Source organism: Podarcis cretensis (assembly GCF_951804945.1).
Source record: "Podarcis cretensis genome assembly, chromosome: 1".
Classification (NCBI taxonomy): domain Eukaryota; kingdom Metazoa; phylum Chordata; class Lepidosauria; order Squamata; family Lacertidae; genus Podarcis; species Podarcis cretensis.
In genome coordinates, this window is record NC_137170.1 from 4,445,548 (window position 1) to 4,470,897 (window position 25,350).

A 25,350-nucleotide genomic window follows, 5' to 3' on the forward strand; every position below is an offset into this window, starting at 1 on the left:
GAAGCGTATGTAACCTGAAGCATATGTAACCCGAGGTACCACTGTACCTTCTTCCAGAAGGCAGAAGCTAAAAGTGATCATTTCCGGGGTGCGCGCTATCCTGCGCTATCTTGTGATACCTGGAAGCGTGGATTTGATCCAAGGTGGGAAGAGTGCACCCAATTATTCTCTCCGCAGTCTTTACAACCCTGGACAGCACTGTTTTTCCCCTGACCGTGCAGCTCCCAAACCACACACACAGACCATAAGTTAATACACTCTCCACAGTACACTGGTAAAATGCCATCAACAGGTCCTTTGAGAGATTATTTTTACGGGTGTGGCAGATATCCCCATCCCTATTTGGGGGGGAATTAGGGGAAGAATGAGCTCAGGGGTGGGCGGCTGTTCTCAGCCTGTCCTGGTTCCATGCTGCCACCTTCTGGCAAACGAGGCAGGGTTCAACGTGGAAGTTAGAAACCTGTGTGGCAAGTGGGCCTCTAATTTCAGCTCCAAACAGGCTGGGGCTGGTCGATCCCTCGGTGCAGGAGTTCCAGGCTGCCGTGAACCATATGGATTGGCTGACACCCAGTTCACCACTGACATCAGCGAGGGCGGAGGGCAATTGGTTAGAGCGTGGTCTGATAATGCCAAGGTTGCAGGTTCAATCTCCATACGGGACAGCTGCATATTCCTGCACTGCTGGGGGTTGGACTAGATGACCCTCAGGGTCCCTTCGAACTCTGCAACGGTACGATTCTATGAATAAGTTGACTCCTGTAAGAAGTCTAACTGGAGCCACCATGTCGTGCTGCTGTGGACATTGCCCACATTCACATCAGGAGTTCAGCCTACACTCGAATAGGACCCTGGCAGAGACACATGCCCGACTGGCATGTTCTCTCCCTCCTGGTCGATCGTTCAGGAGCTCCAAAAGCTTTCTTCAGCCTTTACTAAGGTCTCAAATATAAAATAAATGTTCATATATTTACAAGGCGAACACATACATAACTATATAAATCATGTGTCTGAAATAGTAAAGGTAAGGGGACCCCTGACCATTAGGTCCAGTCGTGGCCGACTCTGGGATTGCAGTGCTCATCTCGCTTTATTGGCTGGGGGAGCCGACATACAGCTTCCAGGTCATGTAGCCAGCATGACTAAGCCGCTTCTGGCGAACCAGAGCAGCGCACGAAAACACCGTTTACCTTCCCGCCAGAGCAGTACCTATTTATCTGCTTGCACTTTGATGTGCTTTCAAACTGCTAGGTTGGCAGGAGCAGGGACCGAGGAACGGGAGCTCACCCTGTCACAGGGATTCGAACCGCCCACCTTCTGATCGGCAAGCCCTAGGCTCTGTGGTTTAACCCACAGCGCCACCCACGTCCCTGTCTGAAATAGTACAGGAGAGCAATCCTGAAGCCATTTTGACTCTCCCAGTGACATCAAATATTCCTCTGCAGTAAGGAAGGAAAATGGGGAAAGCCTTCCCATTGTCTTTTTGCTGACAATTCCTGTCTTAAGGGCACAGTTGTGTATGAATAGGGTGTGGCTGTGACCTGGATTCAGGAACTAAAGTATTGACCATCATAAAAGAATGGCCAGGCTGCCCAGGTAAAGCAATCAGTGACCATTATCAGGTATCCTGGCAAACAGGATTTCTGCTATAGACCACCTCCTTCTGTGATGTATATATGATGCTTTGGAGGGTGGTCTTGGGCTATACAGTGGTACCTCGGGTTACATACGCTTCAGGTTACATACGCTTCAGGTTACAGACCTTGCTAACCCAGAAATAGTACCTCGGGTTAAGAACTTTGCATCAGGATGAGAATAGAAATCGTGCAGCGTTGGCGCGGTGGCAGCAGGAGGCCCCATTAGCTAAAGTGGTGCTTCAAGGTTAAGAACAGTTTCAGGTTAAGAACAGACCTCCAGGACGAATTAAGTTCTTAACCCGAGGTACTAAGGACTTGTGCACCATTGTTCTGGGTTCCTCCTGACTGTGGTGAGTGGGGACCCTGTTGCAACAGTTAATAAAGATCAGGCTTACTAGCCACTTTGCTTCTAAATATACTGTACTCTGATTGGCCTCTGTTATTTTCTCTACCGATAGGGAACCCACTTAAGGACTCTATAAGGGTTCTTGGATACCCCATAAGAGAAAAGAAGGTTTTTTTATATAACAGCTGTTTAAAATGGTATCAGAGCGGAACAGTGGCGTAGCGTGGGGGGTGCAGGGGGGGCCGGCCGCACCAGGCGCAACATCTGGGGGTTAGGGGGTGCAAATTACTTGCCTTGCCCCGGGTGCTGACAACCCACACTACGCCACTGGAGCGGAATATGGCCTCTCTCACATAGTCAGAAGAGGGTCATCTAAGCTTCTCGCTGGTCCCATTCACCCCACACATTTCAAGCACTATGATACCAATTTTAAACTGCCATGGCTTCCCCCAAAGAATTCTGGGAGTTGTAGTTTGTTAAGGGGGCTGAGAGTTGTTAGCATTGCTGCGTATGTGATATTATACTGGGAAGTGCCTGAGGCCAGGAGGCCAATTGCCTGCTCTCCAGACAAGGATCTCGTCTCCCCCATTGCTGGACTCCTGTCATTAACATTTACTTGTTTCTGCTACTTGTTTGTATAAATTTTGAGGGGTTTTTTTCTTTTTTTCTTTTTCCTTCGTCTTTTCTTTCTTTTCTTTTTCGCCTTTTTAACTTTTTTCTTACTCTTATGTCGTGATTTTTTTTCCTTCTGCATTGAATTTTTCTATACTTACCTCCGTTGTAAATGATTGTTTACGTTGGTATTTTAAACCAATAAAGATTTATCATGGAAAACAAAAAGAAATATTTACTTCTTTTTGTGTATATATGTGTGTGTGTGTGTGTGTGTAGTTATGAGTGTGGGGTGAAGGGGGGGGGAGCAAGGCTCCAAATCCTTAGATTCTGTAAAGGGTTAGAATTTTCGTAAAATCATAAATTCCTGAATTTAGTTTGGAAACACACCTCAAGCAGAGGAGTGTAACAATATAAATATACATTTCTTTCAGGGAAATCTTAACATTTGGGACATGCAGCTCAGCCACTTCAAAATATACTTTGCCCAGAATTTTTTTCCCCTGGTGCTGATATGGGGACGTGGAAATAAATAAACAACACTGCAGAGAGAGGGAGGTGGTGCCGTTACACACCTTTGCAGTTGTAAATCATCCTGATTAAAAGTGCTCCATGACAAACACAGGTCCTCACTTCTCCCACCTAAGAGGCAGATTTCATTCCCATTTTAAGGTTGCCCCAGCCCTGAGTGCTCACTGGAAGGACAGATCCTGAAGCTGAGACTCCAATACTTTGGCCACCTCATGAGAAGAGAAGACTCCCTGGAAAAGACCCTGATGTTGGGAAAGATGGAGGGCACAAGGAGAAGGGGATGACAGAGGACGAGATGGTGGGACAGTGTTCTCGAAGCTACCAGCATGAGTTTGATCAAACTGCGGGAGGCAGTGGAAGACAGGAGGGCCTGGCGTGCTCTGGTCCAGGGGGTCACGAAGAGTCGGACACAACTAAACGACTAAACAACAACAAATGTTCACTGCCAAGTGGCCAGATTGCGACTCCTTCATCCGCTACTACCTCTGATATCCTGGAGATGGCAGTCAAGGATCAGGGGCTCCTGTTTTTGTCAGAGGAAAGAATTCTCTTGGAAATGTATGCGAAGTATGTACCGTATTTTTTGCTCTATAAGACTCACTTTTCCCCTCCTAAAAAGTAAGGGGAAATGTGTCTGCGTCTTATGGAGCGAATGCAGGCTGCGCAGCTATCCCAGAAGCTAGAACAGCAAGAGGGATTGCTGCTTTCACTGCGCAGCGATCCCTCTTGCTGTCCTGGCTTCTGAGATTCAGAATATTTTTTTTCTTGTTTTCCTCCTCCAAAAACTAGGTGTGTCTTATGGTCTGGTGCGTCTTATAGAGCGAAAAATACAGTATATTACCCTCATTACTAATTTGAAGCATCCAAATTTGAAGTATCCTTGTTATTGATTTGAAGCAGTTGCATACATTCGTGATGCCCTGTGGAACAAATCTGCAACAGAAACCGAAATTAGTATAGGAAAAATCTTCCCAGCTCAGGGAAATGATCCCAGCGAGCGAAGGGAAGCAGCTATGGTCACATCTCCACAATACATTCACAGCAGTGCCAAATCACTTTAAACAGTCAGAATCCTATTCCATTATCATCATCATACTTTTTGTACCCCGCCCATCTTACTGGGTTTCCCCAGCCACTCTGGGTAGCTTCCAATATACAGTGGTACCTCAGTTTAAGAACAGTTCCGGTTTAAGAACGATTTAGTTTACAAACTCCGCAACACCGGAAATAGCGTACCGGTTTGAGAACTTTACCTCAGTCTAAGAACGGAATCCGAATGGTGGAAGGAAGGCCTCATGAGGGAAAGCGCACCTCGGTTTAAGAACGGTTTCAGTTTAAGAACGAACTTCCGGAACGGATTAAGTTTGTAAACCGAGGTACCGCTGTGTATAAAAACAGAACAAAACATTAAACATTAAAAAAACTGTACAAGACTGCCTTCAGATGGCTCAAGGGCCATATTACTCCATACCCCCAAACATTTCTCTGATAAAAATAGTGACGTCCTAAGGAAAAGCGGGACATTCCGGGATCAAAACGGAAACCAGGGTGGCTTCTGTAAATCTGCAATTTTCCCAGGAAAATAGGGACACTGGGAGGGTCTGTTGAGGCTTCCCAAGCTGTTGCCTGTGATGTCACAAAAGCACTTGGCAGCAGAGCGGTTATAAACAAGGGCAGGGATGCCAACCTGAATAAAATATGGGGGGGGGGGAGAGAGCAGGTAAGCCCTGCCCCACATAATCGATCACAAGACGCAGTGCATGCACCATCAACTGGGGGGGGGCTCAATTATTTCATTGGGGAGCTGAAGACCCCTTAGGCCAAAGCAGAACACAGCTGGCCACAGCTGTGACCTTCATCATTCCTGGGGTTTTCTTCCACTTGGAGGCGGAGAACTGGCGAATGCAAGGTGGCAATCGTCAGGTGGCGGGATGCTATGGAGTGATACCATGCCAAGTTTGCGTCCTTGAAGCCTGCTGATATATCCCAGGTCGGAAGCTGGCTGGTGTTTAGCAATGAGGGTGGCCTCCTTCCACCTGCCTTGCTCCACCCTCTGCTTCTCAATGTGTATTGTATTGTTTTATGTACTGCGGCTTGCCGTTGTTTTACTGATTATAGTTTAGATATTATTGTAACTGTTGAGTGGATTTCTGTTTAACTTTTATATGTTGATATTATTATTTTATACTATTCTAAAGATTGTTGATGGGACGTGGGTGGTGCTGTGGGTAAAACCTCAGTGCCTAGGACTTGCCGATCGTATGGTCGGCGGTTCGAATCCCCGCGGTGGGGTGAGCTCCCGTCTTTCGGTCCCAGCTCCTGCCCACCTAGCAGTTCGAAAGCACCTTTAAGTACAAGTAGATAAATAGGTACCGCTTTATAGCGGGAAGGTAGACGGCGTTTCCGTGTGCTGCGCTGGTGCTGGCTCGCCAGAGCAGCTTCGTCACGCTGGCCACGTGACCCGGAAGTGTCTCCGGACAGCGCTGGCTCCCGGCCTCTTAAGTAAGATGAGCGCACAACCCTAGAGTCGGACAGGACTGGCCCGTACGGGCAGGGGCACCTTTACCTTTTAATGATTGTTGAATGTTACTTTTTTGATGGAGGTTGCCTACTTTAAAGTTATGTTTTATTATCACATTTTTGTATTGCGTTAGATTGTTATACAAAGTACATTTTTTGTTTCTTCAGCTTGTAAACCGCCTTGAGTATTGTAAGATAGAAAGGCGGTATACAAATTAAAAATGATGATGATGATGATGATGATGGACCTAGCGGAAGCTGGCAGATGCATTCGGAAACCTCAGGGCCGAAGCAGGCCGATGTTTGTGGATGGAAGCTGGTTGAAGTTCAGCTTCGGAAGCTGGTCCAAAGAAGCCGGGGGCTATTTGTGGGTTGAAGCACAAAGGAATGCAGAGGGAGTGATAAGCAAATGTGTCTACCGCATGGGTAAACAAACTAAGGCCCTGGGGGCCGGATCCGGCCCAATCGCCTTCTAAATCCGGCCCATGGACGGTCCTGGAATCAGCGTGTTTTTACAGGAGTAGAATGTGTGCTTTTATTTAAAATGCATCTCTGGGTTATTTGTGGGACATAGGAATTCATTTATATATTTTTTTCAAAATTTAGTCTGGCCCCCACCACAAGGTCTGAGGGGCAGTGGACCAGCGCCCTGCTGAAAAAGTTTGCTGACCCCTGGTCTACTGTATTCATATTCACAGATGTTGGCCGGTGTTATGTTTGCGTGAGCGACTGGCATGTTTCGACACGATCCAGGTATGTATGTGCTCAGATGTGACGTTTGGAAGGAAACTGATCCATGAAAGGTGAATTGGTGTGTGAACGTGATGTTGGATATTCATAAATAGATTAAACCTGTGGGAACTGGCTGGATGAAGTCAGCGGATGAAGTCACCAGGCTGAAGTGTCTGGGTGATGTTGCCAGATAGATGCCATTCCACTCACGACCCCTGCATTTTGCTTCCAGGGATGTTCAGAGCTGCTGCGATTCTCTCAAGACGGCAGAGGCACCAGTGGCAGCGGCAGAGGCGCAGGTGGTAGAGGCTCAGAGGGCAGAGGCAGCAGCGGCAGTGGCAGAGGCGCAGGAGGTAGAGGCTCAGACGGCAAAGGCTGCAGCAGCAGCGGCAGATGCGCAGGTAGTAGAGGCTCAGATGGCAAAGGCTGCAGCGGCAGTGGCAGAGGCACAGGTGGTAGAGGTTCAGACGGCAGAGGCAGCAGCGGCAGTGGCAGAGGCACAGGTAGCAGAGGCTCAGACAGCAGAAGAGGCAGAGGTGCAGGTGGTAGAGGCTCAGACGGCAGAAGAGGCAGCGGCAGAGGCGCAGGTGGTAGAGGCTCAGATGGTAGAGGCTCAGACAGCAGAGGCGGTAGCGGCAGCGGCAGAGGTGCAGGTGGTAGAGGCTCAGTCGGCAGAGGTGCAGGTAGTAGAGGCTCAGTCGGCAGTGGCAGCGGCAGAGGCGCAGGTGGTAGAGGCTCAGACGTCAGTCCAACTCTGTTACAAAGATGTCTGCAAATGTGACATGAAGGCTGGATTTCAACCCTGCTGTGTGGAAATCCCATGCAGATGACCTCAGTGCCTGGAGAAGACAGTCAGTTCGTGCATCCGCAGCAGTGACCAGAGGAGGAATGACTGCTGGGAGGAGAGCAGAGAGAAGAAATGCCATGATGCATCTGCAGCAGCCCAACAGGACGCCTTCCTCTGCTCCAGCTGCAACAAAACTTGTCTCTCCTGTATCATTCTCCATAGCCACAGCAGTTGCTGTAACCAGGCCCTCCCAGTGCCTATTTTCCAGGGACAGTCCCAGATTTACAGGAGCCGTCCCGGTTTCTGGTTTGATCCCAGAATGTCCCACATTTCCTTAGGATGTCTATTTTCACAGGAGAAATATTGGAGGGTGTGGAGTTATGGAAACCCCCCACCCAAGCCAAGGAGATAAGTAACTACACCTTTAGAAGACATCCGAAGGCAGCCCTATATAGGATAAGTTTTTTTAAAATGTTTCACGTTTTATTATGTTTTTATATATGTTGGAAGCTCAGGTGGGCACGGTATGAACAATAAAATATTGTGGAATACGCCACCCCTGTTTTCATTGGAGAAACGTTGGATGGTATGTGTAACACTCCAGTGGTTTGACTTCGCCCGAAAAAGCGCACTCCTCCACTGACAGATTCCCGCATGTACATGTGTGCATTTTGTTATGTACTGAAGTTCTCACCCTGGGCCAGCAGGGGAATACTGTAGATAGTTTTCACTCAGGTCCCCATATAGAATCATAGAATCATAGAGTTGGAAGAGACCACAAGGGCCATCGAGTCCAACCCCCTGCCAAGCAGGAAACAACATCAGAGCACTCCTGACATATGGTTGTAAAGCCTCTGCTTAAAGACCTCCAAAGAAGGAGACTCCACCACACTCCTTGGCAGCAAATTCCACTGTCAAACAGCTCTTACTGTCAGGAAGTTCTTCCTAATGTTTAGGTGGAATCTTCTTTCTTGTAGCTTGGAACCATTGCTCTGTGTCCGCTTCTCTGGAGCAGCAGAAAACAACCTTTCTCCCTCCTCTATGTGACATCCTTTTATATATTGGAACATGGCTATCATATCACCCCTTAACCTCCTCTTCTCCAGGCTAAACATGCCCAGCTCCCTTAGCCGTTCCTCATAAGGCATCGTTTCCAGGCCTTTGACCATTTTGGTTGCCTTCCTCTGGACACGTTCCAGTTTGTCCGTGTCCTTCTTGAACTGTGGTGCCCAGAACTGGACACAGTACTCCAGGTGAGGTCTGACCAGAGCAGAATACAGTGGCACTATTACTTCCCTTGATCTAGATGTTATACTCCTATTGATGCAGCCCAGAATTGCATTGGCTTTTTTAGCTGCCGCGTCACACTGTTGTGTATATGCAAATAAGGGATTGAAACTGACATTCTGTGATTGGATAGTTACAGAAAGTGGTTACTGTTGCATTGTAGCGGAGCTCTCTATATAAGCAGGCTGGCCGAACCCTTCAGTTCAGTTCTGTTCTGTGAATAAACGAGAGCTGTTTGAAGAATCGCTGCGTCGTCTGATATGCTCGCCCACAACTTAACATGGGTCATGAATACACGTGTCCACCTCACGGGCAGGCTGGAGCCACGTTCAGCTGAGACGCCTGCGTTTGCAAGGGGTTGGACTGGATGACCCTTGGTGGTGGTGGTGTGGGTGTTTTGCGTGTGTCTATAACACTCTTTCTGGCGTGGGCGCCCTCATCCCCTCACAGCCTTTCCCGTCCCCTCAGCCGCCTCTTCGCGCGCAGGCCGCATCCCTCTCTCCCCCTCGACGCAGCGACGGTTGCCGCCGACTGGGGGGGGGGAGCCGATTGGGCGGCGGGGCGGCTCCTCCGGCCCTGATTGGCGCGCGCCTCTTTCCTTCCTAACCCTCCTACGGCCCGCCTCCCCCGCGCGCGCGCGCGGCCGGCGCTACTCCTGCTGCTGCTGCTTCTTTTTTTCCGAGCGGCCTTTCGCCTGGTGAGGCGCCGTCCCGCCTCCTCCCGGCCGAGGAGCCGGCATGGAGCAGAATCCCGCCTCGAGCCCCCGCGCGGGAAGCCGGCCGGGCGGCTCGCACAAGCGCTCGGCGGCGTCGGACGAGGAGCCGCTGCTCGACTCTGAGGCGGCGGCGGCCGAGGACGAAGACGGGCCTCCGCCGCCTCCTCCTCTGCCTCTGCCTCGGGCGCGGGAATCCCCTCAGCCGCCGCCCGCCGAGCCGCTGTCGTCGTCGTCTGAGGAGGCGGCGGTGGCGGCGGCGGCCGGAGCGGCTCCCGAGGGGCCTCCTCCGCGTCACCGCCGCCCGCTGCCCCACCACCACCACCACTCCCCGGGACACAGGCGGCGGCGGCGGCGCGGCGGCAACCGCCTCCTGCTGCTCGGGCCCCTCATGGACGGCGGCGGCGGCGGCGGCTCGGGCGGGCTGCTGTACCCGCCCCTGGGCGAGGACGGCGACGACGACGACGACGAGGAGGGCGACGACGAGGAGGACGACGAGGCTCTGGACGAGGAGGACGGGCCGGGCCGCGGCGGAGCGGGGCCTCTGGGCAGCAGCGAGAGCGCCGGCAGCAGCGGGCTGTCCTTGTCGGGCGGCGGCGGCGCCCCGGAGCCTCGCAAGCGAGCTCGGGGCTCGGGGGGTCCGGCCAGCCGCGCCGCCTCCGCCACGTCTTCGGTGGGCGGCGGCGGCTCCTGCCGGGGCTACGAGGTGGTCCGCGAGCTGGGGCCCGAGGAGGTGCGCTGGTTCTACCGCGAGGAGCGCAAGAGCTGGAAGCCCTTCATCGGCTACGACTCGCTGCGCATCGAGCTGGCCTACCGGGCCTGGGGGCTCCTCGAGAGGAAGGCCGCGCCCGCCGATCAAGCCCAGGGGGTCGCCGCCGCCGGCAGCAGCAGCAGCAGCAGCCCCGAGGCCTTCCAGCCCGGCTCGCCCGGCATCCCTCCCTCGGAGCCCGTGTGCGTCCGCGGAGGCCTCTACGAGGTGGATGTGGCCAACGCCGAGTCCTACCCGGTCTATTGGAACCGTAAGTCGCCGTCGATGCCTCCCCTCCCTCCCCATAGCAGCCAAATCCCGGGGGGGGGCGAGGCTCATTCGGCCCCCACAGTGAAATATATTGGGGCCCCCCATCCCCACATCGTGGGCCTTGCCATTCAGACGGGCTGTGCGTGTGGCGTGTCATGCGATGGATTAGGTGGGGTGGGGCTTGCCTTCTTTCATTAGCCAGGGGATGCCTGTTGTTGTTCTTGTTTAGTCGTTTAGTCGTGTCCGACTCTTCGTGACCCCATGGACCAGAGCACACCAGGCACTCCTGTCCTCCACTGCCCCCCGCAGCTTGGTCAGACTCATGCTGGTAACCTCGAAAACACTGTCCCACCATCTCGTCCTCTGTCGCCCCCTTCTCCTTGTGCCCTCCATCTTTACCAACATCAGGGTCTTTTCCAGGGAGTCTTCTCTTCTCATGAGGTGGCCAAAGTCTTGGACCCTCAGCTTCAGGATCTGCCCTTCCAGTGAGCACTCAGGGCTGATTTCCTTCAGAATGGAGAGGTTTGATCTTCTTGCAGTCCATGGGACTCTCAAGAGTCTCCTCCAGCACCATAATTCAAAAGCATCCATTCTTCGGCGATCAGCCTTCTTGATGGTCCAGCTCTCACTTCCATACATCACTATTGGGAAAACCATAGCTTTAACTATACGGACCTTTGTTGACAAGGTGATGTCTCTACTTCTCAAGATGCTGTCTAGGCCTGTCATTGCCCTTCTCCCAAGAAGTGAAGTCCCGTTAAACCCGGTGGGGTCTGGCTTCAGAGGCAGCCTGCCCAGAGGATCGGGCTGGAACCCTAGTGCTACCGGCTCCTTCCATGCACGTTGACGTTGGAAGCTGGTTCCACCAGTTCAGGGATGCATAATTCTCAAGGCTCTTGATTTATTTTTTAAAGGAGACTCACAATGTCCTTCCTGGAGGCTTGCAACATAAAAAATTAGGCACGCCAAAGGGTGGATGCTCAGGGACTCCTGGATCCTTGGCCAGCTGTCACCTTCCTTTTGCTCTGCTTTCATGACCATTTTATCAGAGACCCACAGTCCTGAAGTGTTGCTTAACCCTTCCACTTTTCTCCTTTTCCCTCCTAAGCAAGCAATGTTCCAAACCAGGTGTGGGGAACCTTTAGTCCTCCAGATGTTGCTGAAGTGCAGCTCCTGGAAGCATGGCAAATAACCTGGTTGGAAGAAGGTTCTAGTTCTGCAGCATTTGGAGGGCCAAAGGTCCTGCACCGGTTTTAAGCATTTATTAACAACCTGCCTTAATACTGCATTTTCTTTTTGTTCAGCACCCTTGCCGTAAGGTTGCATTGTGCTTGCCATCTCCTTAATTTTCCTCCTTAAGAATTCCTTTATCTGCTTCTCACGTGGCTTATGCTTATACAGACACACACACACACACACACACACACACAAGTTATACATGTCGCAGGGAGGTCCTGTGCCTGCTCTTTTTTAAGTCAGCTACTTCCTTCTTACTCAGTTGGTACCTGTTCTTATGTGCCCAGATCGCTTTTCTAGGCAGGAAGCTAAATCATAAGATCTGTACTTAACCTCTTACTCCCTTTTCCAAACTACACTCCTGCTGCTCTATAGAACTATGATTTCTATTCCTGTACACAAATTTCCCCTATCATGTGGCACCTCCCTCATCTCTGCCCATTGCAATCCTAAAGAGATGGCTTGCATTTCCTTCAAGCTCCAGCCCTTTTGCACTCCTTCTTGTGAACCAGCGGTTCTCAACCTGTGGGTCCCCAGATGTTGTTGGACTACAACTCCCATCATCCCTGAGCTCTGGCCTTGCTAGCTAGGGTTGATGGGAGTTGTAGTTCAACAACATCTGGGGACCCACAGGTTGAGAAAGGCTGCCTGAGTGTGAACAAAAGACAGGTATGGCAGTTTGACTGGCTGTCATTCACTGATCCCAAGGCCTGCATGTACTCTGTCCCTAAAAATGTTGTTAGAATGCTATGCCAACATAAGATAAACTCTGCAGTAAGAAACTGATTTGTATTTTCATTCTTTTTACTTTGCATAGTCTTGTTTGCAATGTGTATTCTTTTGCATAATTGTCTCTCTTCCTGGTGCCACAAGTAGTGGCATGAAGTTTTAGAGCAAAGTCTCTCTTAACTTGCGAGATTACCCTGGGGAGGCATTGCCCATACACTTTGCAGCTATAAGGGCAAAGGGTTGCCCTTTGCTTTTCTGGGAAAACAGATGTGTGATCTGTATTGCATTCTGAGACTTCTGTGGAAACACAGTCTGGATTACTCCCTTTGTCTGTTCTGCTCTACTTTCAACTGCAGCTTCTTTTCTTTCCTTTCTCTGGAAGTATGTATTATTTTAGGCAGATTTAATTAAGAATGTGGTTTTCAGAACAACAAAGAAATGAAAATTACAAGTTCTTAAGAAGCAATACATTGAAAATGAAGCTTAATAACAATATAAGTGGGAAAGGGAAGGGAAAGGAACGTCTTTATCACACCCTAGTCCAGCACCATCTTGCTGTCCAGAACCTCCTGCAGGGCAGCATCAGTTTTCTTACTACTTTTATGGACCAGGAGTTACCAGAACTTCTTGTTTATGTTGAAAGGTTAATTGTGAGTTTGCATGTCTCTTGTCCTTCATTAAGCTGCTAGTGCTTTGTGAGCCAAACCTAGTAATATAGGCCCTTGCACATCTTTGGTAGGAATTAATTAAGAAATTTGCTTTATCCTGCGGACATGAATACGCACTCTTGAGTTAGGGTTAAAGGCAGCTGAGACTGAATCACTTAGTTTTGTCTCTGCCTGATGGTGGAGCAGGCATGCACAATCCTGTTAGCCTGCGGTATCCTTAAGGTCTATGAATGTCAGTACCATCAATCATTATGTCAAGAGGAGGGGTGGATGATGGCTCATGCAGACTTCACTGGGCAGGGAATGAATGAGACAGCACCTTTCTTTGCTTGTCTTTGCACAATCCAGGCAGAGTGAAGAGGGATCTCTTTATTTTCCCCACTTTGCAGACTGAATATATTCTTGTGTTCTTACCAAAGTCATCTATACTGGGTTTTCTCCTTAGGCAAATGCTTTGTTTTGCCTGAAATTATCCATAGGCAGCCATGTTTGTTTGTTCATGTACCTGCTCCATTTGTGTATAAAGTGGGGGTGGGTGTTTGTTGTTTACATCGTAATGGATATGTCAGTGAGGGCAGCTGAATTCTCTTCTGTCTTAGCTCCCCACAGTGCATTGCGTTAGCCTCTTTTCTCCCAACCCACCATGACTTTGCTGAGAGAAAAGTGCCTTGAGTTAAATGCTGTAAAGTGGTAAGGCAATGGGAGGATTTAGGTGTTCTCTCCCCCCCACACACATCTTTTGAAATAAAAATCAAGCCTCTGTCCCACTTGGAGAATGGGGCAGATGTGACACACTTAGTTTGCTGCTGAGATTTCTGTTTGCAACGGTAATGCTACCATAAAGATCACACAAGTTGTGTCTTGGCTAGCCCAGGCATTATTAAATTAGGCTAGCATGTGTTTTCATTCTCATTTTTAATAACTTAATTCTTTGATTACTGGGTTAAAAAAAGTTGTTTTAGGGTTCTTAAGTTTTGCTTGTGAGTTCTAAATGCACTCTTTGTTTCTTGGCCTAAACCTTGCTAGTCTTGCACTGCTAAGTGTCTATAGAATTTAACTGATAATTTTAAAAGCTTGGTCTCTGCACCCAAGGGACAAAAAGAGACCCAGACACCTTAACTGAAAGTAACTCCATGATTTCCAGTTGCCTCTTGGATTCTTCCACTGAAAACCAGAGCTTGGTGGTTTATAACACTCGTTTGTACATCTTGTTGGATTGAACCGTTTATTCACAAACAATTATCTAGATCTTCATCTACTGTCTTTATCCTAAATTGCCTTCCGGTAGAAGACCAGAACTGTTGTGTGCAATTGTGGCCACCATATAGTTCCACCACCAGCTTGGTTATTACACTGTAGATTGGTCTTCCTTTCTTGACAGGTTTTTTTGATGTCTTCCTTCTTTGTGGTCAGCAAGAGTACATAAGAAATATATATATATAGTGCATAATTTTGCACTGGGGTCAGATGATTTCTAACCCTAATTTCAGCAGAGAAAAGTTTGAACCTGTCATCAGAGACTGCCCACATCTCAGAAGCCAGATAAGGGTCCCTCTGAGCTTCCACTGGTCAAAGACTGGGATTTTATTTACTACTCAACTCTGTATTTGCATCCTTATTGTTAATGTCACATATGAAGAAAGGGCCCTTATGCACTATCTCCATATGCTCAGCTGTCCTTGTTTAAAATCCCCTTTCATAAACAGAATAAATGAGGAAATAAATGAGCAGTTGTATGAACATTTGCACAGATTCTGGATGCAGAATGTGGTTTCCCTGGTGCTGAGTGTTTGAGGCAGAGCACATTCAGCCCTGACAGTGCTCTTGTTTTTGCAGCCATTTATCTGCTGGAATGAGAGTGGAGAAAATGGACCTTATTGAGTAATTTGCCAGTGGGTAGTTGACTTTCTTGGCATGGATACAGGAAGATCAATTGCTTTAATTTTTCCTGCTGTAAAGTGTAGGAACAGCAAGAAAACAAAAGCTTGGGAAAGGCAGAGAAACAGTAAACATAAACAAAGTAGAGAGTGAAAATGGTGGCCTGCTGTGTTGCTTTTCATTTTGGAAGTAATTTCTCCTTCTCATTAAATCTGGGTGGCAGATGTTTAAAAAAGTAGCATATGCTGTTCACAGAGGGATTTCCAAGCTCTGGCGAGAGAGGTTCCTGGGTGCCGGCATCAAAAGCAGCATTGTGCTCAGAGCGGAAGTAAGCATTTGATCTTGAGAAGATTAAGGGTGTTGACAGAAAGCATCCCAGTAATTTAAAGTAGTAGTGACCTCCTTACCTTGGGTAGCTCTTTGTGTTTACTGAACTAAAATGACAGCTGGTGTAGTAATAAGTAAGGTCTTTTTCCTCTGTAGGAGTCTCTATAGTTAGTCCCTAGTATCACAGCATAATTGTACTTCGGTAAACCCTGCCCTGCCCTGCCCTGCCCTGCCCTGTTGCGGAATCTTCCTTCTTTCATGGGTCTTTCCTCTCAGATAAGCAACTTGAGACTGCTTTTAGCAGGTGACTGCTCAGTGTTACTCATCTGCCGCTTGTCTTACCTGTTCTGCTTCCCAATGACTCTACCTTAGGGTGCCCTCCACCATTCTGCAAGCTTCAACAAAGCTCCAAGAGCTGGTCTTTACAGAGTGTGAGTCTGAGGATTAGCATTAAGAAAATCCCCCATGCAAGCTCCATTGAAACGAAAGGATGATGCGCTACAGTGGCATTTTGTGACAAGAGGACATAGGACTTCATATAACAATTCCCTGTCTGCAGCGATTAGGCCCAGCAATGACCCAGTGCTACCAAGTGATAGCAGTGGGGCCAGCTCAGGATCAAGTTGATCCCAGGCAAGTTGGCCCCCTCCCTGCCCCCCCCCAATGTCCTGGTTTGGAGCATTCTGTTGGCTACTACTGGTGTAAATCCCACCAGTACTACTTGCACCTGGCTGAGCGTTCAGGGGGCAGAACAAGGAGTTCTGCACTGGCAGAGCAACACTGATATTGGTCCATGGACAGAGGCCAGGATGGCAAAGGTACAGCTCCACCTGATCAAACCCCGAGCGAAATGCAAAAGGGGGGGGGTGGATTCCATCCCAAGTCTTTAAGCCAGGCATAGGCAAACTCCAGCCCTCCAGATGTTTGGGACTACAATTCCCATCATCCCTAGCTAACAAGACCAGTGGTCTGGGATGATAGTTGTCCCAAACATCTGGAGGGCCGGAGTTTGCCTCTGTCTGCTTTAAGCAACATCCAATATAAAACTGAAACACAAAATACTGAAAAATTCAGTGCTAATTTTTTTAAATAGTGAACTATACAGATTGTACCAGTGGCAGAAAGGGAACGTGGCCTCATCATAATAGAAAGTTGCCAAAAGTTACTTTTCTGTTGTAAAGCTAATGCAAAGTTACAATTTTTAAAGACAGACATTTCCTTTTACATGTGTTTTGTGGGTGGGTAAAGCTGCTGTGTCTGATGTCTTTAACAGATTTGTACACAGAAGACACATGTGTGAGATATGCTTGTGTATAACACAAAATGGTTAAAGAAGGTTGACTTAGGGTTTTCAAAGACATTCGGAAAGTGTAGTTGACACTTTAAAGTACTTTAAAATACTGAAACCTAGACTATTTGAAACCTACTTTGCCACTTAGCTGTGTATTTACTTTCTCAAGGCAACAGGGCCCATAATGTTATTGATTCAAGTGGAGCAAATACCTTGGAACTGCAGGGCTGCCAGCCACTGTAAGAATGGGATCATTTAGCCCCCTGCAAGGCAACTGCAGTCACATTCTGACAAATGTGATAGATTTTGCCCAAACATCTTTTTCTCTTGCATTAACTGCTCTGCTGTATCTTAAAATATACTGTGTTTGTCACCTTTACAGAATCTGAGAAGATCCCTGTGATGCGTGGGCAGTGGTTTGTTGATGGCACATGGCAGCCACTAGAAGAAGAAGAAAGCAATTTGATAGAACAAGAACATCTCAGCTGTTTCAAGGGGCAGCAGTTGCAAGAAAACTTTGACATGGAAGTATCAAAACCTTTGGATGGAAAAGAGGGTAAGGGATGGCTGGATCAATGGTCCTGCCTCATGTTTCCTTTTATGATAGTCATAACCTTTTGTGTACATGTTTGATGGTGCATTTTGCATGATTAGCCATTACTTGCTTCAGTCTCTTAATATCGTTAGGAGCCTAGGAAACTGCCTTACTCCAAGTTGAACAATTGATCCATCTAGTTCAGTATTACCTACTCTGACCGGCAGCAGCTGTCCTGAATTTCAGATTTTCCTGCCCTACCTGACTAAGTCTGGGATTGCACCTGAGTGATGTTTCTTCCCCAAAGCACGTCTCAAAAACAGCATGTTTTATTATGCATTATTTTGTGTTACCATAAATACACCCACCCACCAAGAGAGAACTTCCTCGTTTTCAAACCATTTTCTTGCTTCAAGTTGAAGTCCTCCCAGACGCTTGGTTTTTTTTGCCCCTGGAAACTTTTTAACCATTTGAATATTACTATTTTTAAATCCAGCCTATCAACCAGGAGAGACCAAAAGATACATATTTCTTAATTTTGGGTCAGTCCAGGCTTGGTAGAATCATTTTCACTTGTATTCTTTCAGTTGTTTTGTGGTCAAACAAAATACTGTTTAAAATGGCCAGACATCCCTTGACATCCCTTCCATTAGGTTTGGAATAATCACTTCACAGGTGTAGAGTGATTAGTAGAATCAGCAGGCCATACCAGTCAGTTTACTGGTCAAAAATCAGTTTGACCACAAGTATTCCATGAAGCCAAGAATGCTACTGTCCAGGTGACAGCTTACTTTCTATGACCACCTGCTGTAACAGCAGGTATCACCAAACAATTCTTTTTGTGGATAATTTGCTATAATTTTCTTAGAGTTAGTATCATTTTTCACAAAACAGTTAACTAATTTGTTTTTCAAATTGGTATAAGTATCAACAATGCATTTTTCTAGAAAAATAGGTGCACTGCTATACAGTGGTACCTCGAGTTACAAACGCTTCAGGTTACAAACTCTGCTAACCTGGAAGAGTTACCTTGAGTTGAGAACTTTGCCCCAGGATGAGAACGGAAATCGTGTGCCTGCAGCGCAGCGGCAGCAAGAGGCCCCATTAGCGAAAGCACGCCTCTAGTTAAAAACAGTTTCAGGTTAAGAACGGATCTCCGGAATGAATTACGTTCGTCACTAGAGGTACCACTGTACTCACCACGAACTTGTAAGTGCCACACTTTTTAACAACAACAACAACAACAACAAAAAGGTGCAGGTAATGCATACCCTTGGGTACTCCCTGGAAAAAAACACTGAGTATCAAACTTGTTGACAGTTAATGTTTCCTTTTTGTTCTCATAAAGTCATTGCTTTAAAAATACTTGACTTTTTTGATAATATTTGACTGGTCAGTTTGACATTGCTGCAATTGAGTTGTTTATCTTGTGCAATAAGACCCAATTGCTTTGGGCAAGACAAACAGCAGAGCTCTCCCCAAGTTTGAGTGCCCTGGACAGGTTAGGCTGTATGCATTGCATCACCCTGCTTATTTTAAAAGCCTTTCAAATTATCAGCACAACTATTTATCATTATTTAAGGCCTAAGTCTGTTGCTTTGCCAAGTTGTGGCCTTAGTGATGGGCTGCTGCTAGAAGAAAAGCGGGTGCTGACTGTTTGGTTCCTCCTCTAGGACTGATGCCCAGCAGCAAAGTATGGTTTGTTTGTACTTGCCATTTAATTTACAATAAAAAAAATATTTTGCAGATTTAAGTCTTGGTAAAATAGTTTGACCCTGACTTTTCAAGATTTGCACTAGAAAACAAAGAGTTAAAAGTAGGTGTTTGGGCAGATAGTACAGAATATAATATTATTTTTATAGTTTTTATGTGTTTTTTCTCCATCTGTTAAGTAATTTCATTTTTTGGGTTGCAGCTTGAGCCCAGCTTCATTGAACTCTGTTTTGGGTAGTAGGTTTATACTGATATGTCTTCCAGATAGAAAATTTGAACATGCCTCGCTGTTAAGACTGAGGCTGGATGAGCATTAATTCTGATACATCTAGAGTGGGGTGGTATTATGACAGAAAGTTACAACAATATAAAAATGCAATATTGAAATCAGTTAAACCCATTTTCAGTAGAAGAATAGGGTGGGTCTTAAAAAACGCATCTCAGAGGTACATCTTCAGAGTACTGTGGAAGCTGTACAGTGATGGTGCTAGACACCTCTTTGAAAAGGATCTTGACTGCCCTGCCTCCAAGCTAATTTCTCTGCATTGGTTGTAATGTTTACTTGGGGCCTATGTGCAAGATTATATTCAGTATATGGGTGTCAGTTATGTCTGGTGGCTGGGGATGATTACTCCCACCTCTACAGTTAGAACTGAGTTAGACTATTGTCAAGTGGCTATATCTGAAGCAACAGTAGTGGCTGTCAGGACTACATGGATGGGGCCACATTGCTCCCCAGACTTCTGAGCACATGTGTCGCTGCCACTTACTGATAGTGGGAGCTTAGTGTGGATGCCATGGCAGAAGCCAGTCCAATGTTCCGACTGCTGATTCTGCACTGTTTGTGCCCTCCATAACTCTTTAATAGTTGGAAGAAAGTCTCATTAAGCATTTACTGGTAGATTTTACTGGCAGCTCAACCATAAATGAGATGAAAGGAAATTTATACATTCTAATAATAATTTGTGAGACTAGGAGGAATGCAAGTTTTAAATATTTTTCTTCAATTCTGTTGTGTTTGATTTTTAACTAATTTGTTTGGCTTACGTTCTTCTGGAGTATGTAGGTTATAATAAACTTATTGAGAAGTAAGTATTATTAGGACTGCAGTCTTAAAAGTGAACTTAAGGCAGAGATTTTAGCAACTTCAGAAGAAGAATATTAGAGCCAAGAAGAATATTAGTTTTGTAGTGTCAAGAAGAATATTAGTTTTGTAGTGTCACAGTGTTCCACATTCCAAGGTACTCTTGTCTCTTGGCCTTCTTGGAAGTTGCAAAATTCTAACACTTTCCCAAGAATTCAGTCTTCCCATTAGAAATCTGATAGTTGCAACAAATTGGGACTGATACTCTGTGGGGCTGTGCACAGAGCAGCTGGGTCGTGCCAAATGGAGCTCTTTTAAAATAGATACTATCCTTCCAATCAATAGTTTGCTGAGGAAATGGAAGCAGGGAGGATCTAACTTCAATTCCCAAAAAGGTAATTTATGCAGTTTGGGAAATGATCCCTCTGCATAGCACCACTTCTTGTTTTTATTCATCATTCATCATTTTATTTGTATGCCGCCTTGCCATAGTTAAAACAATGCTCCAGGCAGCCTGCAACATGACAAGGTTTACATAATTACCAATATAACAAAAGTTATAAACAATAAATAAAACACATCAAAAAGTACACAACCAAATGGAAGACAATTTCCACATAAATAATAAAATCTAAAACTAAGAATACAGCATTAATACCAATCACAATTTAAAATGACATAGATAAAAAAATAAAAGCAATTTAAAAACAAAAAGAAAACAAAACCAGAGCCCTATCTGCCCAGCAGCAGCAGCAGTCCTTTATGGAGCCTGTCAGGCCCCACCCCAAGCCAGGTGGAGAGAAGGAGGGCAGGGTCCTTCAGGCTCCCAGCAGGTCAGTTCTGTTGTTGTTGTTTGTTGAATTTATAGACTGCCCTATACCCGGAGGTCTCAGGGTGGTTCACAGAATAAAATCAAAATATAAAACTACAAAATACATAATCAAAATAAAAAAACAACCCAATAACCTCCCCCCCAAAAAACTACATTTTAAAAGGGTATCGGACGTCAGTCAAATCAACCAAAGGCCTGTTTAAAAAGGAATGTTTTTGCCTGGCACCTAAAGGTGTATAATGGTGCCAGGCAAACTTCCCTGGGGAGAGCATTCCACAGATGAGGAGCCACTGCAGAGAAGGCCCTGTTCTCATGTTGCCACCCTCTGGACCGCTAAACGAGGAGGCACACTAACAAAGGCCTGGGAAGATGATGATGATCTTAGGGTCTGGGTAGGTTCAAATGGAAAGAGGCGGTCCTTCAGGTATTGGGCTCCTGAGCCATTTAAGACTTTATAGGTCAATACCACCACTTTGAATTGGACCTGGAAACTAATTGGTAGCCAGTGGAGTCGGACCAGGATCAGTGTAATATGCTCAAACCGTCTTGCTCCGGTGAGCAACCTGGCCGCTGAATTCTGCACCAGCTGAAATTTCTGAACTGACTTCAGAGGCAGCCCTACATGGAACGCATTGCAGCAATCTAACTTTGAGGTTACCAGAGCATAGACAACAGTAGTTAGGCTATCCCTATACAAATAGGGGCGTAGCTGGGCCACCATCCAAAGCTGATGGAAGGTGCTCTGGGCCACTGAGGCCACCTGAGCCTCAAGCAACAGGAAAGGATGCAGGAGTACCCCCAAGTTGCAAACCTGCTCCTTCAGAGGAAGTGTAACACCATCAAGAGCAGACCCAGCCATCTGGTGCCTCAGTCTTATCTGGATTGAGTTTCAGTTTGTTGGCTCTCATCCAGTCCATTACCAAGGCAAGACACCGGTCCAGCACTTCCATTGCCTCACCTGCAGATGTCAAGGAGAAATAGAGCATACTTGTTGGATTGGAGAGAAGGACTGCTAATGGAAGACGTGTTAACATGCCCATTTCCCACCCTGCTGAGTCCACACAAGAAATACACTTCCTCTCAACCAGTGCCCCATGCAAATATTGAATGTAGAGACTTGCACTTATTACCCAAAACCCAAGAAAATGCCATTATTTTGTTAAAGTTGTCTATATTGGAATCATTTATAGTTTATATTGTTACCTGAACATACTACAGTGGTGCCTCGCAAGACGAAATTAATCCGTTCCGTGAGGCTCTTCGTATAGCGGTTTTTTCGTCTTGCGAAGCAAGCCCATTGATGGCTTAGCGGATTAGCGCTATTAGCGGTTTAGCGGCTTTTAGCGATCAGCTGATAAGCGGCTTATCAGCGGATCAGCTGATAAGCGGCTTAGCGGCTTAGGAAAGGGGGGGGAAGGGGGAAAAACCGCAGGAACTCGCAAGACATTTTCGTCTTGCGAAGCAAGCCCATAGGGAAATTCGTTTTGCGAAGCGCCTCCAAAACGGAAAACCCTTTCGTCTAGCGGGTTTTCCGTCTTGCGAGGCATTCGTCTTGCGGGGCACCACTGTAAATGATAGTCAAGAGGCTGACCAAATTGCCTTGCCATTTATCACAAACGTCTAAGGATAGGCCATAGACAGTTGCAATTTTTGTTTAACATTCATTTAAATAAAGCACAAACAGTAATTCTAAATGGCAAAAGCTGGTTGTTAAATAAAGTTACAGGGCACTAAATGAAGTGTTGTGAAGCAGGGTTGTGAAGTAAGGAGTCCGCGTGGTGTTGCAGTTGGACTAATTCAGGAAAGACCCAGGTTCATAGTCCCTCCTCACCATAAAGCGTACTGGCTGGCCCTGCACCTGTGACAGTCTCTCAGCCTAGCCTACTTCATAGCTGCTTGTGAGGCTGAAAGCGGGGCTGGGCTGTGTATGCAGCCCTGCACTCCTTGATTAGAGTAGGATGAAAATGTACGAACTAGATAAACAGAAACTAAAATAAGGAGATAGCACTCGTGCCTTTCCTGTCAGATGATCCTGTTCTACAGTTCAAGGAAACCCATCACTGGCACAAGGTCATTCGTAGTTCTATGGAACATTTTGCAATATTTGTCCAAGGTCAGTTGACTGCTGTCCTAACCTTAAGAGTTACGCACTTTGAGCTATTTCTGGAGTTATTTCATTCATTATAAAGAAACAGGGACACATATGACACTCGGCTTTTGCTGAAGCGTTTGAAGGACTCCCCCTCCCCCGCCCCCCGCAGCCTTAAGTAGCTTTGCTATATGTAAATAGGGGAGATGGTGTCTCTGGCTAAGTGCTGTTACCTGTGTACACAAGTGGCTTTTATGTCTCTGGCAACTAGTATAATGGCATTTGGGTCTAAAGCAGTGGTTCCTAAGTGATTTTTTTTCCAATGGACCACTTGAAAATGGCTGCAGGATTTTTAATTGTATTTTTTACAGAAACTGGACCGCCTGAATGAAGCTTGCAGACCACAATTTGGGAACCCCTGATCTAAAGAATGCTTAGATAGAATTCTGTTGTAAATCAAAGAGGATATTGCTCAGTTAATGTGGTCAGCTCACTTCTGTGGTAGATATTACAGGAATTGCGCTTTGTTCCTCCTAGATGCTCATGGGCAGGTGAATTGTGATTGGAGCGCAGATGCCTAGTGGGAAACATGATAGCTAGGTCCTCAGACTTGGCCTCAGAGTGAAAGAGCAGAAACCAGCTCTGTTTACGTCAGTGTTTGCAGCAGGGGAAGCATGGAATGACTTTTCATTCATGAGCTTCCGTTTCTTGACTCTGCTGTGACCAGGAGCAGCCCAACATACTTTGAAATAATTTGCACATTAAGCACATTAATAATAAATTATTAAGCACACAGAATCAGCATTCGTCAAGTGCAAGTTGTTTATGTGCAATTTTTTATCATAGGTAAATAAACAATTATGAAATAAACATCTCTTTCTGATTTCTTCCCCAGTCTGGGGACTGTCTCATACTGTAGAACAGAGTTTAAGGGTAATCAAGAAGAAACTAGGTGGCTGCTTCTATTTTAAAATTGTGAATAAAGGCAGATTAATACATTCATGTGAATCTACAGATTGTTTTGAAATGGCAATATCAGAAGGCACTGGTCTTCTTGCCTAACTATTTGTAGTGGCATTTGTAATACAGCTCTGTCCGCTGTGCAATGGTTTTACGACTGTGTCATGAAAACGCATTGATTCCCCATCCAGCTCAAAGCCTGTTATATGGGCAGCATTGTTAACAGAAGAGTCCTCTCAGTAGATCTTGGGGCAGGTCAGGAAAGCAGGTGGTCTATATTGTGTCTACAGTCCAAGTTGTTGAGCCTCAAATCTTTGAATTATGCCTAGAAAGCCAGTGAAGAAACCTTGAGCTCTGGTGTAAAGTGTTCCCATGAACCTACTCTCTTTTAGGTAGGATTGCCATACATCCAGAATTTCCCACACCCGTCTGGGATTTCAAGGGTAAGATCACTTCCCGGGCGGATTATTATTATTATTATTATTTTTTAAAAAAAGTCCATGGTTTCGTTTTTTGTTTTTGGCGAGCTAAGGTTACTGGCCGAGCAACGGTGCTGTCACAGAAGGAAGGGGCAGCCACGGCGTTGTTACTTCTGGTGGCCGTGTGTGTATGTCTGTCCTCCTCCTCCTCTCTCAGCGGCCTCCAGGCCAGAGCCCCTGCAGGTCACCAATGCGCCTGGCCTGCGCCGCTTCTCCAAAGGCCGACCTGGCCTTCCAGGAGGAGTGCCTGGCCTGTGCCATGAAAATAGAGCAAGAGGCCGAAGACAGCAAAGGTAAGAGAGGGATTGGAAGGAGGGGGTGAGGAAGGGGTCAGCGGCAGGCAGGGGCGAGTGACAGATGTGAGTGGTGCCCCAAATATGGGGGGTTTCTGGGCTTTTGGTCTTCGGAATATGGCAACCCTACTTTAGGAGTGGGGCCCCCATCACAGTAATCCAGAGATGCCTGCATTCCTGAGCAGCATAATCATCCCCAAGAAAGAGACTGGGGAGCAGCAGCTTACCTGTTGTGTGATTTGTGGCGGTTCCCTCATTGCGAGAAGTGAGGTTACAGGGAACCAGACAGAGGGCCTTCTCGGTAGTGGCGCCCACCCTGTGTAACACCCTCCCTTGAGATGTGAAGGAAATAAGCAGCTATCCTATCTTTAAAAGACATCTGAAGGCAGCCCTGTTCAGGGAAGTTTGTAATATTTAACGCTGTACTGTTTTTAACACTTGATTGGGAGCCGCCCAGAGTGGCTGGGGAAACTCAGCCAGATGGGCGGGGTATAAATAATAAATTATTATATTATTATTATTGTACTAAAAATTACTTCATTGTATTTGCAGCAGGGCTTAATGGCCTTCAGGGGTTCCATTGGGAGTAACCTAATAATAGTACAGTGGTACCTTTGGTTACATACGCTTCAGGTTACAGACTCCGCTAAGCCAGAAATATTACCTTGGGTTAAGAACTTTGCTTCAGGTTGAGAACAGAAATCGTGCTCTGGCAACGCGGCAGCAGCAGGAGGCCCCATTAGCTAAAGTGGTGTTTAAGGTTAAGAACAGTTTCAGGTTAAGAACGGACCTCCGGAACGAATTAAATACTTAACCCGATGTACCACTGTACAGGTTTGGGCAACATGCTTCGGTTCAACAGAACACATACCTTGAGCTGGCAAGTTATAACTGCTACATCAAGGCTTCCTAAAGTTCTGGTAGTCTAGGACCAATTTGATATGAGGGAAACTCTTCTGTAGCCCCAGAAATGCTCTATGAATCAGAATCAAGTTTGGCTGGCGGGGATTGTTCTTGGGGTAGGGTGGAGGAAGTGCATTCCTCACTTTCTCCTGCT

At 46.7% G+C, this 25,350-nt stretch overlaps 2 protein-coding genes and 1 long non-coding RNA gene across 7 annotated transcripts in view; all 3 read left to right on the forward strand.

The window, feature by feature from the left end:
* Nucleotides 1–5,924: 5,924 nt before the first annotated feature.
* On the forward strand, nucleotides 5,925–7,205 carry LOC307212576 (uncharacterized protein; the record flags this gene model as incomplete). Its single annotated transcript, XM_079970072.1, has 3 exons — nucleotides 5,925–6,069; nucleotides 6,342–6,396; nucleotides 6,608–7,205. Exons 1-3 carry the CDS (start codon nucleotides 5,943–5,945, stop codon nucleotides 7,203–7,205), a joined length of 780 nt encoding a protein of 259 aa, XP_079826198.1. The 5' UTR covers nucleotides 5,925–5,942.
* A 1,966-nt stretch (nucleotides 7,206–9,171) lies between these two features.
* Nucleotides 9,172–25,350, forward strand: part of DDHD1 (DDHD domain containing 1) — a 40,310-nt gene continuing 24,131 nt past the window's right edge. For all 5 annotated transcript variants that reach the window (XR_013841604.1, XM_079987132.1, XM_079987134.1 and 2 more), the window contains exons 1-2: nucleotides 9,172–10,180; nucleotides 16,691–16,864. Coding sequence is in view for 4 of the 5 variants with exons in the window: in XM_079987132.1 (XP_079843258.1) it covers nucleotides 9,187–10,180; nucleotides 16,691–16,864 (1,168 nt within the window). In the remaining variant the exon portion in view is untranslated. The remainder of the gene's footprint in view (nucleotides 10,181–16,690; nucleotides 16,865–25,350) is intronic.
* Nucleotides 17,640–23,989, forward strand: LOC307208860. Its single transcript, XR_013835254.1, has 2 exons — nucleotides 17,640–21,689; nucleotides 22,051–23,989. It is a non-coding gene; the product is annotated as an uncharacterized lncRNA (long non-coding RNA).